This window comes from Ruditapes philippinarum, unplaced genomic scaffold, assembly GCF_026571515.1.
Source record: "Ruditapes philippinarum isolate M1 unplaced genomic scaffold, ASM2657151v2 ctg3287_1_1_1_1, whole genome shotgun sequence".
Classification (NCBI taxonomy): Eukaryota; Metazoa; Mollusca; class Bivalvia; order Venerida; family Veneridae; genus Ruditapes; species Ruditapes philippinarum.
Window position 1 is genome coordinate 270,049 of NW_026867077.1, and position 13,462 is coordinate 283,510.

Sequence of the window (13,462 nt, forward strand, 5' to 3'; positions counted from 1 at the left end):
TGGATAAAATGAAACGTCGTGACTCTCTTAAATAAAGTACACATCAGCTTGTACATTACAGACTGTTCCAGCCCAATATATTGTTATAACGGAGGGACATGTGTGCCAATATATTCTGACACCGATTATCGCTGTACTTGTTCAGAGGGTTGGGAAGGTCGAAACTGTAAACGCAGAGGTACATTCTAATGATATTATTAGCCATTTCTATAAACATGTTTTAGGGATATTATATCAAGTTTTTCTATATATTCATTATTGTTTGGCTTTTAACAGGTACACATGAATAGCAAAAATGAATGAAAGTGTTAAACTGCATTATCACTTGTAAATTATATTCTCTCATAATTATAAAGTTCTATATAGTATGCAAAATACTTAAGTTGAATACAGGCTTATATAAGGCATTAGTCTTTGGTTTTTGGTTTTAAAATATTTGGTTTCCCGGGTCCCCTTTGTTTTTTGTAAGGGGGAAACACAGGCATTTCAAACAGGCAGCTTATATAAGAAATTTTTTTTTTTTTACAACGATAAAAAGGGGTTTAAACCAAAAACTTAAAAAAGAAAAAATTTTGGCAAAAATTTTGAAATGGTTTAATAAAATTTTTTAAAAATTTATTGTTTAAAAAGATTTTTAAAAGTTTTAAAAAATTAAAAAAATTTTTTAAAAAAAATAAAAAACCAATTTTAAACAAACTTTTAATAATTTAAATTTTTTAATTTTTTAATTATTTTTTTTTTTTTTTTAAAAGGGAATTATATTTCTTTTTATTTTTTTTAACGAATTTTATCCACTTTTAAAAAAAGGGACAACCCCTTTTCCAAAAAAATTTTTACGGAAAAAAATGTTTGGAAATTTTTTTTTGATGGGCTTTGAATTTTTTTGAAATATCCAAAATTTTTAATTTTTTCAATCCGGGTTTTTTTGGGGCATAATGGAGGGGGAAAAAATGTAATTTGAAATTTCCAAAAGGTTTTTAAAGAAAAAGGGAAAAATTTAAAAAAAAAGGTTTGTGCCCTTTTAAAAAACCCTTTTTTTGGGGGAGGTAACAAAAAAATTTTGAAATTAAAAAAAAGGTTAAAAGACCCCCGTTTGGGAATTTAAATTTTATTTAAAAAAAATTTTAAAATTAACCCCTTTAAAACCTTTTTTTGGAAAATTTTTTTTTACCAATTTTTTGTTTGGGGTTTTTTAATTTTTTCCGATTGACGAAAGGAAAATGTTATATTTTTTTTTTTTTTTTAAACCCCTTTAAAAAAACTTTTAAAGCCCATTAAAAACTTTTCACAACGGGGGAAACTTTGGGGTTTTTTTTTTCCTTTTTTAACAAACGGGGGAAAGAAAAAAACCCGGCAAACCACTCTTTGTAACGGGGTTTTTCCCCTTTTTAAAAAATTGGTTTTTGGGGAAAAAGGACAAGCTGTGATTTGGGGGTTTGGGATTTGATTCCTTTGGTTTTTAAAAATTTTTTAAAAACCGGGGGGTTAATAAAAATTTTTTAAAAAGAAGGGGAAAAAAAAAACCTTATTTAAATTTTTTTTAAAAAGTTTTTAAACCTTTCCCAAGATTGGGGAAAATTAAAAATTTATTTTTTTATTGATTCCCCCTTTTTTTTTAGGGTTTTTAATATTTTTTAAATTTTTTGTGGGGGTTTTTGGAGGAAAAAATTTTTATTTTTTTAAAAAAGGAAAAAAACCCTTTTTAATGTTTGTTTTTTTAAAAAAAAGAAGAAAAAGAATGAAAAACCCAATAAATTGGCCAAGTTGTTCCCCTAAAATTCCTGGGGAAAAGGACTTTCTTGTGAGTTTTCGGGTTTTTTAGGGAAATTTATTAACCAAAAGAAAATTTTTCAAAAGGGAAAAAAAACAAAAAAAAAAAAAAAATTTGAAATTGTAAAAAAGTTTTTAACCCAATTATTTAAATTTGAAAAAAATTAAAAAAAAAAATAAAAAAAAGCCCTTAAAATTTTTTTTAAAAAATTTTTTTAATAAATCAAAATTTTTCCCCCAAAAAAACCCCCCCATTTTAAACTTGTCCTAACGGAAGGGAAACTTTCCCAATTTGAATAAATTTTGGGCGGGAAAGGGCACAAAAATTTTTACTTGGGGCTGATGGCTGGAAAAGGAAAAACAAAAAACTTTTGGAAAATTTAAAAAGAAAAAAAGGGTTTAAAAGAATTGTTTAAACCTTTATAAATTTTAAATTAAAAAAAGCTTTAAAGGGGAAATTATTGTTGGTTTTTACTTTAAAACGTTAAAAGAAATTGTGAAAATTAACCCTTTTTTGAATTTTTTGTTATTTCTTTTCCCAAAAAGAACTGCAAAAAATCCAAAAACTTTTTATTGCCCCACAAAAAAAGGAAAATGTAAATTCAACGGGGGGAAAAAAAAGGGCACCCCCCAATTTAGTAAATTTGCTGATGGCGGGAAAAAAATGGTTTCCCCAACTGTAAAAATTTATTTTGGTAAGTTTAAAATTCTTTTTTAATAAAAAAACAGAGTTAAAAAAAAAACTAGATTTTTTATATTTGGGTTTTAAAACTTTTGTATTTTAAAAATTAAACAAAATTGGAAAATTTTTTTTTTCCTTTTTCCAGATTTGCAGAGCCACTTTTTTTCCCCACAATGGAGGGAAATGCATTTTAACAAGGGCCCAAAAAGGGGCCCCAATAAAAAGTATTTTTGTGCTGGTGGCTGGAAAAGGGCCAAACTGTAAATTTAGTAGGGGGAAAAAAGTTTCCGGACGGTTTTATTCAAAATATTTTGAGGGAAAATTAAAAACCCAAAAAAAAATTGATTAAAATTTACTTTTTTCTTTTTAAAGGGGGAAAGGTTTTCTTTTTTTTCATTAACCCCAATGAAAAAATTTTTTTAAAAATCAAATTTTTTAAAACCATTCCTAAACCGTGTAGGTTAAAGTTTCCCGACCAGGGAACTTTGGAAAATTTCTCATGAAAGGGAAAGCTTTTCCAGCTAGCTTTGGGAAAACGGTCGGGTTTGTTCCCCTAACTCTTTTGCCCTTTTAAATGCCTAAAAATTTATGCAGGGAATTTGTCCCCTTTTCTTCCTCGGCCATTTCAATTTGGGAAAAAAAAATTCGCCCATTTTTGAAAAAAATATTTTGTTTTTGGTTTCCCCCAAAAGGAAAAAATCTAAAACCCATTTTTTTCATTGTTTCAATTTCCCCAAAATTTATTATCAAAAACGGAGGGAAATGTGGGGTTTTAAATTTTAAGAAAAAGCAAAAAAAAAGGTTTAAAAAAAAATGTTTCATTTTGGGGGTTCCCTGTGTTTTAAAGGGGGGTTTAAGATTTAAATACTGTATTAATGATTTTTACCACTGTAAAACCCCCAAGATTTATTTTTTTACAAGATTTTTGTTTATTTAGTTGGTTTTTGCCCTTTCAAAAAATTTTGTTGTTTCCCAATTAAACTTTCCTTGGAAATATCTTTTTTTTTTTAAAGGACTGCACTATCCTTTTTATTGTCATAAGGGAAAGGGGACATGTAATTTAAAAATCAAGGGGGGGGAAAAAAAAGGGGCCCCACTTGTATTGTCCCCTGGGGGGTTTGGAAAAAAAGGGCCCAAAAAACCCTTTGATTTATTTTGGTAAAAAAAAAAATTACTTTTTAAATTTAAAAAATTTTTTAAAACCCTTTTAAAGGGAAAAATTTTTAAAGTTTGTGTTTAAACTTCAAAAAAAAATTTTCGCTTTCATTAAAAATTGTTTGTTTCTTTTTTCAAAGACTGAAATGGGTCCACTTTTTGTCAAAAAGGGGAAAAAAAGGGACATGTTTTAAAAAAATTTTGGTGGAGGGAAAATACATGAAAGTTGTGTTTGGGGGCGGGAAAGGGCCAAAAATTTTTAAAATTTTAATTTAGGTAAATTATTTGTTTTAAAAGTCGAAATAAAAAAGGACAAAAACCAAAAAAGTTTAATTTTTAATCACTTTATTAATACTTTAAATTTTTTTAAAATCTTTTTTTAAAACTTTCCTCACTGCTTTGGGGGTTTTGAATCCGAGGGATTTTGGGAAATTTTTCTGTGGGGAAAACTACCCAAACTCTTTCAAGGGACGCCAGTTGCCCGACTAAAGGTACCCGTTCCCCTGACGGGAAAATAAACCCGGGGGGCACAAAAAAGTTATTCCTCTTCAGAAAAACCCCCGGAAAAGTGGGCCTAAATCCCCTTTACACTGTTTTGGGTTTTTGACGTTAAACCCAACCAAAAATTTTTTTTTAAAACATTTTCAAGTCCACTGAATTTAAAAATAAGGGGGGGAAAATGTTTTTAATTAATGGTGGAAGGGGCACAAATGAGTTGTTCCCTGGTGGCGGGAAAAAGGCCCCTAACTGTATTTGGGTTGGTACAAATTAATTAGCGTAAAAAAATATAAAAACGGAAAAAAAAGGGAAAAAAGGTGTTTACTTAAAAACCTTTAAAAAATGTTTTCTTTAAAGCTATTAAATTCGTCTACTTTTTTTTTTTCCGGGAACTCCCAATATTTCCAACTTTATTTTTCACAAGGGGAAAAAAAAGGGAAAAATGTAATTTTTAAAATAAAATTGGTGGAAAAAGGGCATACATGAGTTTTTTGGCTGTTTGGCGGAAAAAGGTTTTTAATTGTGATTTTATTAGGAAAAGGAGACCATTTTTCCAAAATCCAGGGATTTTACCTTAGAAAAAAAATTTGTTAACTTTTAAATTTAAAAAGGTTTTATTTTTATTTTTATTTTAAAAGAAATTTATTTTTTTTGGAAAAGTCTGCCTGTGCAGGAAAACTTATTTAAAAAAATTTCATTAAAATTGTTTTTTTCACCTTTGTTTGCCCCAAAATTTTCCAAAACTTTTAATTTTCCCCAAATTTAGGAAAAAAGAAAACCAAAAAATTTTTTTTGAAAATCAAAAAAAAGAAGAATTTTTTGTTTTTGAATTTTTTTTTTTTTTTTGCAGGTTTGAATTTTTTTGGGGCCCGGAAAAAATTTAATTTTGAATTTAAATTTTCCGAGGAAAAATTTAAATGTTTTAAACCCCTTTAAAAAGTGGGATAATAAAAAAAATTTTTACGAATTTTTGATAATTTTTTAATAAAAAAACCTTTTTTAACCCAATCTACAATTTTAAAAAAATTGTTTGAAATTAAATTAAAGAATTTTTTATCCTTTTTCCAGATTTGGTTCCCCAAAGTTCCCATTTAAATTTGGTAAAAATTTTTGGGAGGAACCCGTTTTTTTACTTTTGGATCTTCCAAAAGGCCCGGGAAAAGGGGAAGGACATAACTGAAATTTTTTGGGGCAATGGGGTTGGGGGGGCCGGGGGTTTAAACCTTTTTAAATTTTAAAAATTAAAGGGTAAATTGAAAATTAAAATTTTTTAGAAAAAGCCTTAAATGATTTTTGAACAAAATTTTTTTATTTTTAAGTCTCCCCAATTTCATCCCCAAGAATTTCCGAAGAAAAAAAAAGGGGCGTAATATTATCCCAAATTTCATTCACGGGCATTTTTAAATAAAATTTTTGGTGATTTTCAAAAAAAAAAAAAAATAAAAAAAAGGAAAGGAATTGGGGAAAAGGCCAAAAAAAACAAACAGGGTATAGGGGGAAAAATTGGGGCAGAATTTTTCTTTATCTGTTTTTGAAAAATTTTTTATTTTAACGGGTTTACCATTGTAAAAAAGAGGAAATTTTTTGGTTTGACAAAATTGTTTGAGGATCCCTTACTTTGTTCCTAAAACCTCTTAAAAAAAATTTTTTGGAAAAAATTTTAAAAGTTGGGGTATCCCAATTCCGGCGTAGGGAATTGTAAAAAATTTGAATGTTTGATCAAACGTTTTTTTAAACCCAAAATTTTTAAATTGTTAAAACCCCAAAATTTTTTACTGTTCTTAAAGGGGGAAAAAACCATGAAAATTTTTTGGTTTAAAAATTGCTTGGAAGAGGGCCATAAAAATTGTTGTGTTTTGGGGTGGCTGGAAAAAAAGGAAAAAAATTGGGTGATTTTAAGGAAAAATTTTAATTTTCGTAAAAAAGGAAAAGGTAAAAATTTTAAAATGTAAAAAAAACCCGAAATTTGGGATGTTTTTTAATTTAAAAGGGAGTTTAGGGGGGGTTATTTAAACCCGGGTTTAAATTTTATCAAATAATTTTTCTTTTCCTTTTTCCAACACTTTTTTGGGGGCTTTTTTGTTAAATTTTTTTAAAATTTTTGGAATTTGTTTTTTTTTTGGTTTTAACGAACGTTTTTAAAAAATTATAATCCAAAAATTTGCTCTTAGCCCAACTTTTCCCCTTTTCCCCTCAATTTTTGGAAAAGGGTTACTTGCCCAAGGGGTTTTGGTTTTTTTAAAAACCGGTGGAAAAAGGGCCATATGTGCAAAAATGTTCAGAATTGGTAAAAAGGCACAAATTGTTTTTTTGGTTAGGGTAAGGCTAATTTTTCATGTTAAAAATTTGAAAATACTTGTTATTTTTGAAAGGTAAAGGGTTTTTTTTTATAGAAAAAAACCAAATTCAGATTTTGTATCATTTAAAAAAGGGTTCAAAAATTAAAGTTTTTAAAAATTTATGTTTTTTAAAAAAGTTAAACTATTTTAAACCATGGTATTTTAATTTTTAACGGGGTTTTAACGCGGGCTTGTTTTCATTAGTTTTGGAAAATTAAGGATTTTAATTTTCAAGGTTGGGCTGAAATTTTTTACAAAATAAAAAGGGGACATTTAATTTTTAAAATTGTAAAAAATTAAATTTTTGTTTAAGAAAACAAAGTGAAATTTCGTTTTAAAGGGTTTTTGGTTTGGGAAAAAACTTTTATTATAAAAATTAAAAAATTAAGGGTTTTGAAATTTTATCATTTCTTAACCCTTATTGCCAGAGTTTTTTGGGTTAAATTTTTGATTGTTTTAAAAGGGTTTTATTTTTTTTTTTCTTTAAGATTGCACTAGCCCAAACAAATTGTCAAAAAATGGGGGGAAACATGCAATTTGATAAACTAAAAAAAAAAAAAAGGGGAAAAGCCATTTTTGTATTTCTAGGGTTGGGGAAAGGGAAAAACAAATTTTGTGTTTTAAAAAGGTTAAAATTAAAATTTAAAAATTTTGGGGTATTTTCATTTAAAAGGGGTTTTTTTTTTAAATTATTTTTAAAAAATTTTTACTATTGATTTTTCCAGAAAAAGGTTTTTGTTAAACCCCAGAAAATTTTAAAAAATTTTAAAAAAAATTAAATTTTTGTTCTTTCTTAAATTTGATTTTCTTTGAAAATTGTCATTTTCTCATTTTTAAAATCCCATTTTAAAAGATTGTTCAAAAGTCCATTTTTTTTAAATTTGGTCCATAAGGGTAGGGGACGTGAAATTGGGTTCAACGGCCGGGAAAAGAGGGCACACATGCTTTTTCTGATGGCGGGAAACGGACCAAAAACTTAAAAATTTTAAAAGGTTGGGGTAAGGTTTAAATTTAAGTTGATTGTTTTTTTAAAAAGTTTCAAAACCAAAATTAACGGAATTATGTGCTTTTTAATTATTATAAAAAAAAATTTTTTGACCCCCAGTTTTTTTTTAAATTGTAAAAATAATTTTTTTAAAAAATTTTTTAAAACGTTTTCCCTCCCCAAGGGCCCATTACCCCTTTGGGTTTTTTTAAAAAGTTTTTGGGTGAAAACCCAAAAATTTTGGAGTTTTTCAAAAAATTTTTTTAAGTCGGGTGAAAATTTAAAAAAAAATTTTTAAACTTTCCAAAACAAATTATCCCATTCAACTGGGACCCCAAATTATATTTATGGTGGCCCCCTGAATTTTTGGCCAAATTTAAAATTCGTTTTTCATTTTTTCTTTTTCAAGTTTAACCGGCCCGAAAAACGAAACCCCGATAAAAGGGGCCCAAATTTATGGGTCTTCGTCTTTTCGCTTTTTGAGGTACGACACCCACAAGTTATAGGGCGCCCGATCCCGGGCCTTGTTTTTCCCCGACGACAAAAAATAATTTTCCCAAAAAAAATTATTTTTCGTTCTTATTCATAAAAAATATCGGTTATTTCACCTAAAATATATCATGCCCTTTTCCAAAAGAACCGAAGGCGAAAGACACGTTTATTAATTGGGTGAAAAGGCATATAACCGGGGTGGTTTTTCTTTTTTCCTTTCGCCATCTCGAATTTTTTTAGAAGGGACGAAAACATAAAATTCTCTCTCCAGAAATCGAGCCGAACCATAATAAATAAATAAAACCAATGTCGAAGCCAGGGATTTTTCGAGCCATTTTCAATTATTAATAACAATTTGTATTATTGTTTTTATGTGTTTTATTAAATATCGAAATAGTACGACTTCTAAATGTATCAACAAACACTATTATAAAACTTAAAATTAAAGTTAAATACTTGTATTACACAAATAAATATGATATATATGCAGATTGCAGCAGTCCGATACATTGTGGTAAATATGGTGACTGCCAACTGACAAATGGGGGTCGTAACAAAACTTGTATTTGTTTTTATGGGTGGAAAGGTCCGAAATGTGAAAATATTGGTATATATATTACTTATCTTTAATTTGTCATGTTTTGATTTTCTATAATGATCAATAATTTATACTTAATATAACATTGTTTCGCTGCTTTGTAAGTAACAATAAATTCGTGCATAATTATATGCTTTATTACAGGCTAAACTTTTTAGAATAGTGGCAATCACCGTCATCTTTAAATAAACTGATGTACATGTAACCTTTTGTAATTTTAAAAATCAAATGGGACTGCAAAATATTTTCTTTAACACTATTTTTTCTAGACAAGAATATGGTACATCATGTTGTTATCTAATGTTTTTCATACACAGTACAATTGATTTTCAGACGTATGCACGCCATATAAAATGGCCGATTTTGTATTTGTTATCGACACTTCGATGAGTGAATGTAATATTACATTTGATAAGCATAAACAATACGTCCAGAACTTCATATCCAAATATCAAGTAGGGCCACCAAACTATCGATACCAGTTTAGTCTTGTGACATTTTCTCGACAAGCGACTGTTCATTTTTACTTAAATACTTTTAACAACAATAGCGAGATACAGAACGCAATAGATCACCTAACAGTAGATTGTGGTGGCCCGAGTTTGACTGGAACTGCTTTGAAGAAAGTACGCGAAGACGTTTTTGCAGACGGGACAATGGTGTGAGAGATCCGGTTGATGTCGAACGCTATATAATATTATTGTCTGATGGACTGTCGTCGGACCCGAATATTGTGATATCAGAGGCAAATGCTTTGATAGTCAGCGGGGTGAAGATTTATACTGTTGGTAGTGGATTGTCCATACGTCATGAGGAATTGTTAGAAATATCATCATATAATCAATCATTTTGTGTTTCCAATGGCAACAGAGGATTGTTTACAGACACTCCTTAAATACACCATGTTTGGTTGTGACAGTATGTTTACTCATTTTATATTACTTTTACTTTACTTTGCGTGTATTCATTTTATTGTGATGTTATATCATGATTTACTAGTAATTGTCTAGTAATAAGCATGTAATTTCATTGAAAATTTGTTGCAATGAATTGAATATCAAATTTTGTAAAAGAATACATAATCTGCATACATTATTCTTAGGATTGCTTTCTCATTCTTTCAAATATTGATTTGATTACTTTGTTATTGAATTGTTTCAATATCTTTTTCAGAATGTTCAACAAATGTGTCAGATGTTGCTATTGTTATGGATGTTTCGGCTAATATAAATCATAAAGACTTTGATATGCAAGTCAAAGCTGTCTCTCATCTTTTAACACTTACTAATGTTGGTCCAAATGCAACTCAGTTCAGTTACTCTATGTTCACGAATGACACAGTGAGTGTATATAACTTTACAACCCATCACGATCGAGTCAGTCTTATAGCTGATGATAATAAGAAAACAAGACAGAAATACAATAAAAATGTTAACATAACCCGTGCTCTGAATGATGTGAATAAAAATGGATTTTCAACTTTGAGAGGATCGAGGCCATATGCAAGAAAGATCCTAGTTTTGGTAACTTCAGGAAACATGAATGATACACAAGGACTGAAAAAGGCGGCAAAACGGGTTAAAGACTCTGGAATAATAATTGTTACCATAGGTACTGGTAGAAGTGCTAACTGGATCAACTTGCGTGATATATCATCGGACCCAATGCTAACGTTTGTACTAGGGGATGACATCCATATTGGCGTTAATGTGCTAGACTCTCTTAGAACAACTTTATTATATGATTATTGTTCAAATGTATAATATAATTTGTTAACTAAAGTCGTACATATAAGGTTATCCTGATAATTGTTAAATACTTAAAGAATTTGTCAGTAAATAACGATATTTATATATTGTTTTCCACATTATCTGTATCTATATTATAACTGTAATTAACAATTTATCGCATGGTTTGGAACTTTTCCTTTGTTCTTGCTAACCCATTATACTCAGTACACTTCAATGAGCGTTTGAAAACTGTATTGATATATAACAGTACAGTTTTTGATTGATTCATATAGGAAAAACAAATTCGACTGTTATATATCGGTTGAGTTTTTTTTCGCACCTTGTAGTATATCAATACATTTTTTTTCATAGAGGCTCCATTGGGGCAGTGGGAACGACCATTCCCAGTAGCAAAAAAAAAAAAAAAAAAAAAAAAAAAAAAATGGAATTAATAAAATAAAATAAAATAAATATATAAATACAATGAAAAAATGAAATGAAATTTACTCTCATTTAATCAAAAGTACATCCGCTGAATGAATTATTTCCACTGAAAAAATCCCTTTAATCTTGAATCAATTTTGGTAACAGTTTACAATCCGCCTCTAACATTGGATGTCTTTTGTATATTTTTTTTGCGGCAGCGAAAACAACTTGAAAAAGCTGCTTTATCATAAATAACTGTAATGTAGCTAACGATTTATTTATTTATTTGTTTCTATTACAAAAAAGAAAACATTATGCCATTGCGATAAAACAGTTATAGTATATGAAACTCGTTAGTTACGGGGATATAACACTGGCTGGGGCGACATCTCGGGATGTTTCTGCCAAAAAAATTGTCTCGGCCTGACGGCCTCGCTATTTTTTAGCAGAAACACCCCTTGATGACGCCCCAGCCAGTGTTATATCCTCGTAACTAACTCGTTTCATTTACTAAAACTATTACATATTGATCTTTTTTAAATAGCTGCTGCATTGGAATGCGATTACATCACACGTGTGTTCTAGTCTAATTGGTGCAACTCCGCAGCGAAATTTAGCACTTATGAGGAAAACAATACTTAGAATAAAAGCCTGGCCTACAGATGGTAAAATGAAAAAAAAAACTTAAATAAAATTTCAAGTAAACGGTAAATACTGACCAATTAAGATTTTATGTGTAAATTAATTATGAGTTTACATCTTAATTCAAGAAAGATTGTTGACAAAAGCGCCAATATATTGTGTTTCTTCTTTGCTTAATCTACTAGGGTAACGCAGTAGCCAAAATAAATAGGACAACATGTTCACGTGTTACAACCGTAGTTCGGAAAAATCCCGGTATTCGGTACGCCCGGCGTCATATATCAATTTTAATCAGTGAGTAAACCCTAACGATTTATGTATTTATTTGTTTCTATTACAAAAAAAACAACATTATGCCATTGCGAAAAAACAGTTATAGTATATGAAACTCGTTAGTTACGGGGATATAACACATTGTCATTTTAAGAAAGACTTAAAAACGGATTGTTTTTTTCTATTTAATAAAGATACCAACTGCAATATTATATACCAACTAGGATCGAATTCATTGACGTCATATTGCCATAAAATGTTTCTAACTATATTTTTAAGAGCTACCAAAGGGAATTAACTAAGACAAAGAAAAATGAGATTCCAGCAGCAATTATTAACTACCTTTGCATTGATCTTTTATCTGTACATTTAAGATGTAGTTTTTGAAGTGGTGTTCTTTAATAATTCTAATAACAGCGGAATGTCACAGTTACAGTGTTTTTACGTGAATGATATTTTTGCTGTTACTCACGAACTTATGTAATATTTATTCATTACCCCGAACAAAAACTTCATTGGGACACTGTTTCTATAGGTTTTTATTTTTTTAGAGTTTTGCGAAAGGTAACCCCATTGGCCTATGGGAAACTAACATTTCAAAAATATTGAGGAGAAATAAGATCAATTGCCAGCTAATATGCACAGAAACGAATTAGTTTAAATATATGCTAACAGTGTATATTTGAAAGGATATGAAACAAATATTCACGGCACTTTCGCATTATATAAGACAACATAATATATGACTAGAAACTGAAGCTAAAATGCGCAAAGATATCTGTTAATTATATAATTATAAATAATATAGTGTCTGATATTCCTTTTTCATTATTGCCTACAATCACAACATGGAGAGATTCTTTGCTTATTTCAGCTCAAATGTTTAAACAGAACGTGTTTGAGATTAAACTGTTTTGTGAAATATATGAAAACAGCAGGTCACTATTTTCGCAATACAAACATTTCTTAAGAATAAATGAACGAGCTATGATAACCAAATAATGTAAACATTACTGTTGAAATTATTTTACTAAAGTTATATTCTATGAAAACGTTGTCTTAATTTACCAAAATATAGTTTAATAGAATGCATTCATTCTTTCTCATGTCGTCCGATAGATAAAATTCTAAAATAGGAGATTTATTTTTAAAAAGGAATAAATATAGCCTGCTGTAAAACACGCTGTGGTTCTACTAATGTTCCAACAGAATCTGCTGTAAGAAAATCAGTTGTTTAAGTCAGGTTCCAACTCGAATCTGCTGTACGAAATTCAGTTGTTCTATTTAGGTTCCAACTCGAATCTACCGTAAGAAATCGAGTTGTTCTACTCCGGTTCCAACTCGAATCTGCTGTAAGAAATTAAATTCAGTGGTTCTACTCAGGTTCAAACTCGAACCTGCTGTAAGACACGCTGTGGTTCTACTAAGGTTCCAACATAACCTGCTGTAAGAAACACAGTGGTTCTATTTAGGCTCCAAAAATTTTGATAAACAAGATCAACAAGGAAAGGCATTGTTCAATGAACGCAACCCCCATACGACCCAGCAACAAGAACCAGTGGCAAGGAACCCATGCGGATCCCAAACAAAAACAGGACAGGGCACAAGACAGAGCACGGACCTCGAACCTACTGTAAGAAATCCAGTGGTTTTACTCAGGTTTCAACAGAACCTGCTGTAAAAAAGTCAGCGGTTCAATTCAGGTTCCAACTCGAACCTGATGTAAGAAATTCAATGAATTTACTCATGCTCCAACTCGAGCCTGTTGTAAGAATGGCACTAGCTCTACCCAGGTTCCAACTCGAACCTGCTGTAAGAAAGTCTCCTCGTACCTGATGTGATAGAAACATGGGTATTAACATACACTCAAAG

The 13,462-nt window shown here is 29.7% G+C and overlaps 1 protein-coding gene across 1 annotated transcript; it reads left to right on the forward strand.

Annotated features, from left to right (window-relative positions):
• Window positions 1-9,194: 9,194 nt before the first annotated feature.
• On the forward strand, window positions 9,195-10,372 carry LOC132734755 (collagen alpha-3(VI) chain-like). Its single transcript, XM_060721601.1, has 2 exons — window positions 9,195-9,437; window positions 9,693-10,372. The coding sequence occupies exons 1-2, from the start codon at window positions 9,380-9,382 to the stop codon at window positions 10,280-10,282; spliced, it is 648 nt and encodes a 215-aa protein (XP_060577584.1). The 5' UTR covers window positions 9,195-9,379; the 3' UTR covers window positions 10,283-10,372.
• The last annotated feature ends 3,090 nt before the right edge of the window (window positions 10,373-13,462 follow it).

Coding starts and splice junctions, on each gene's coding strand:
- LOC132734755 (XM_060721601.1), top strand. CDS start 9,380: ATGGCAACAGAGGATTGTTTACAGACACTCCTTAAATACACCATGTTT. Junction 9,438..9,692: donor CACCATGTTTGGTTGTGACA/GTATGTTTACTC, acceptor TATCTTTTTCAG/AATGTTCAACAAATGTGTCA.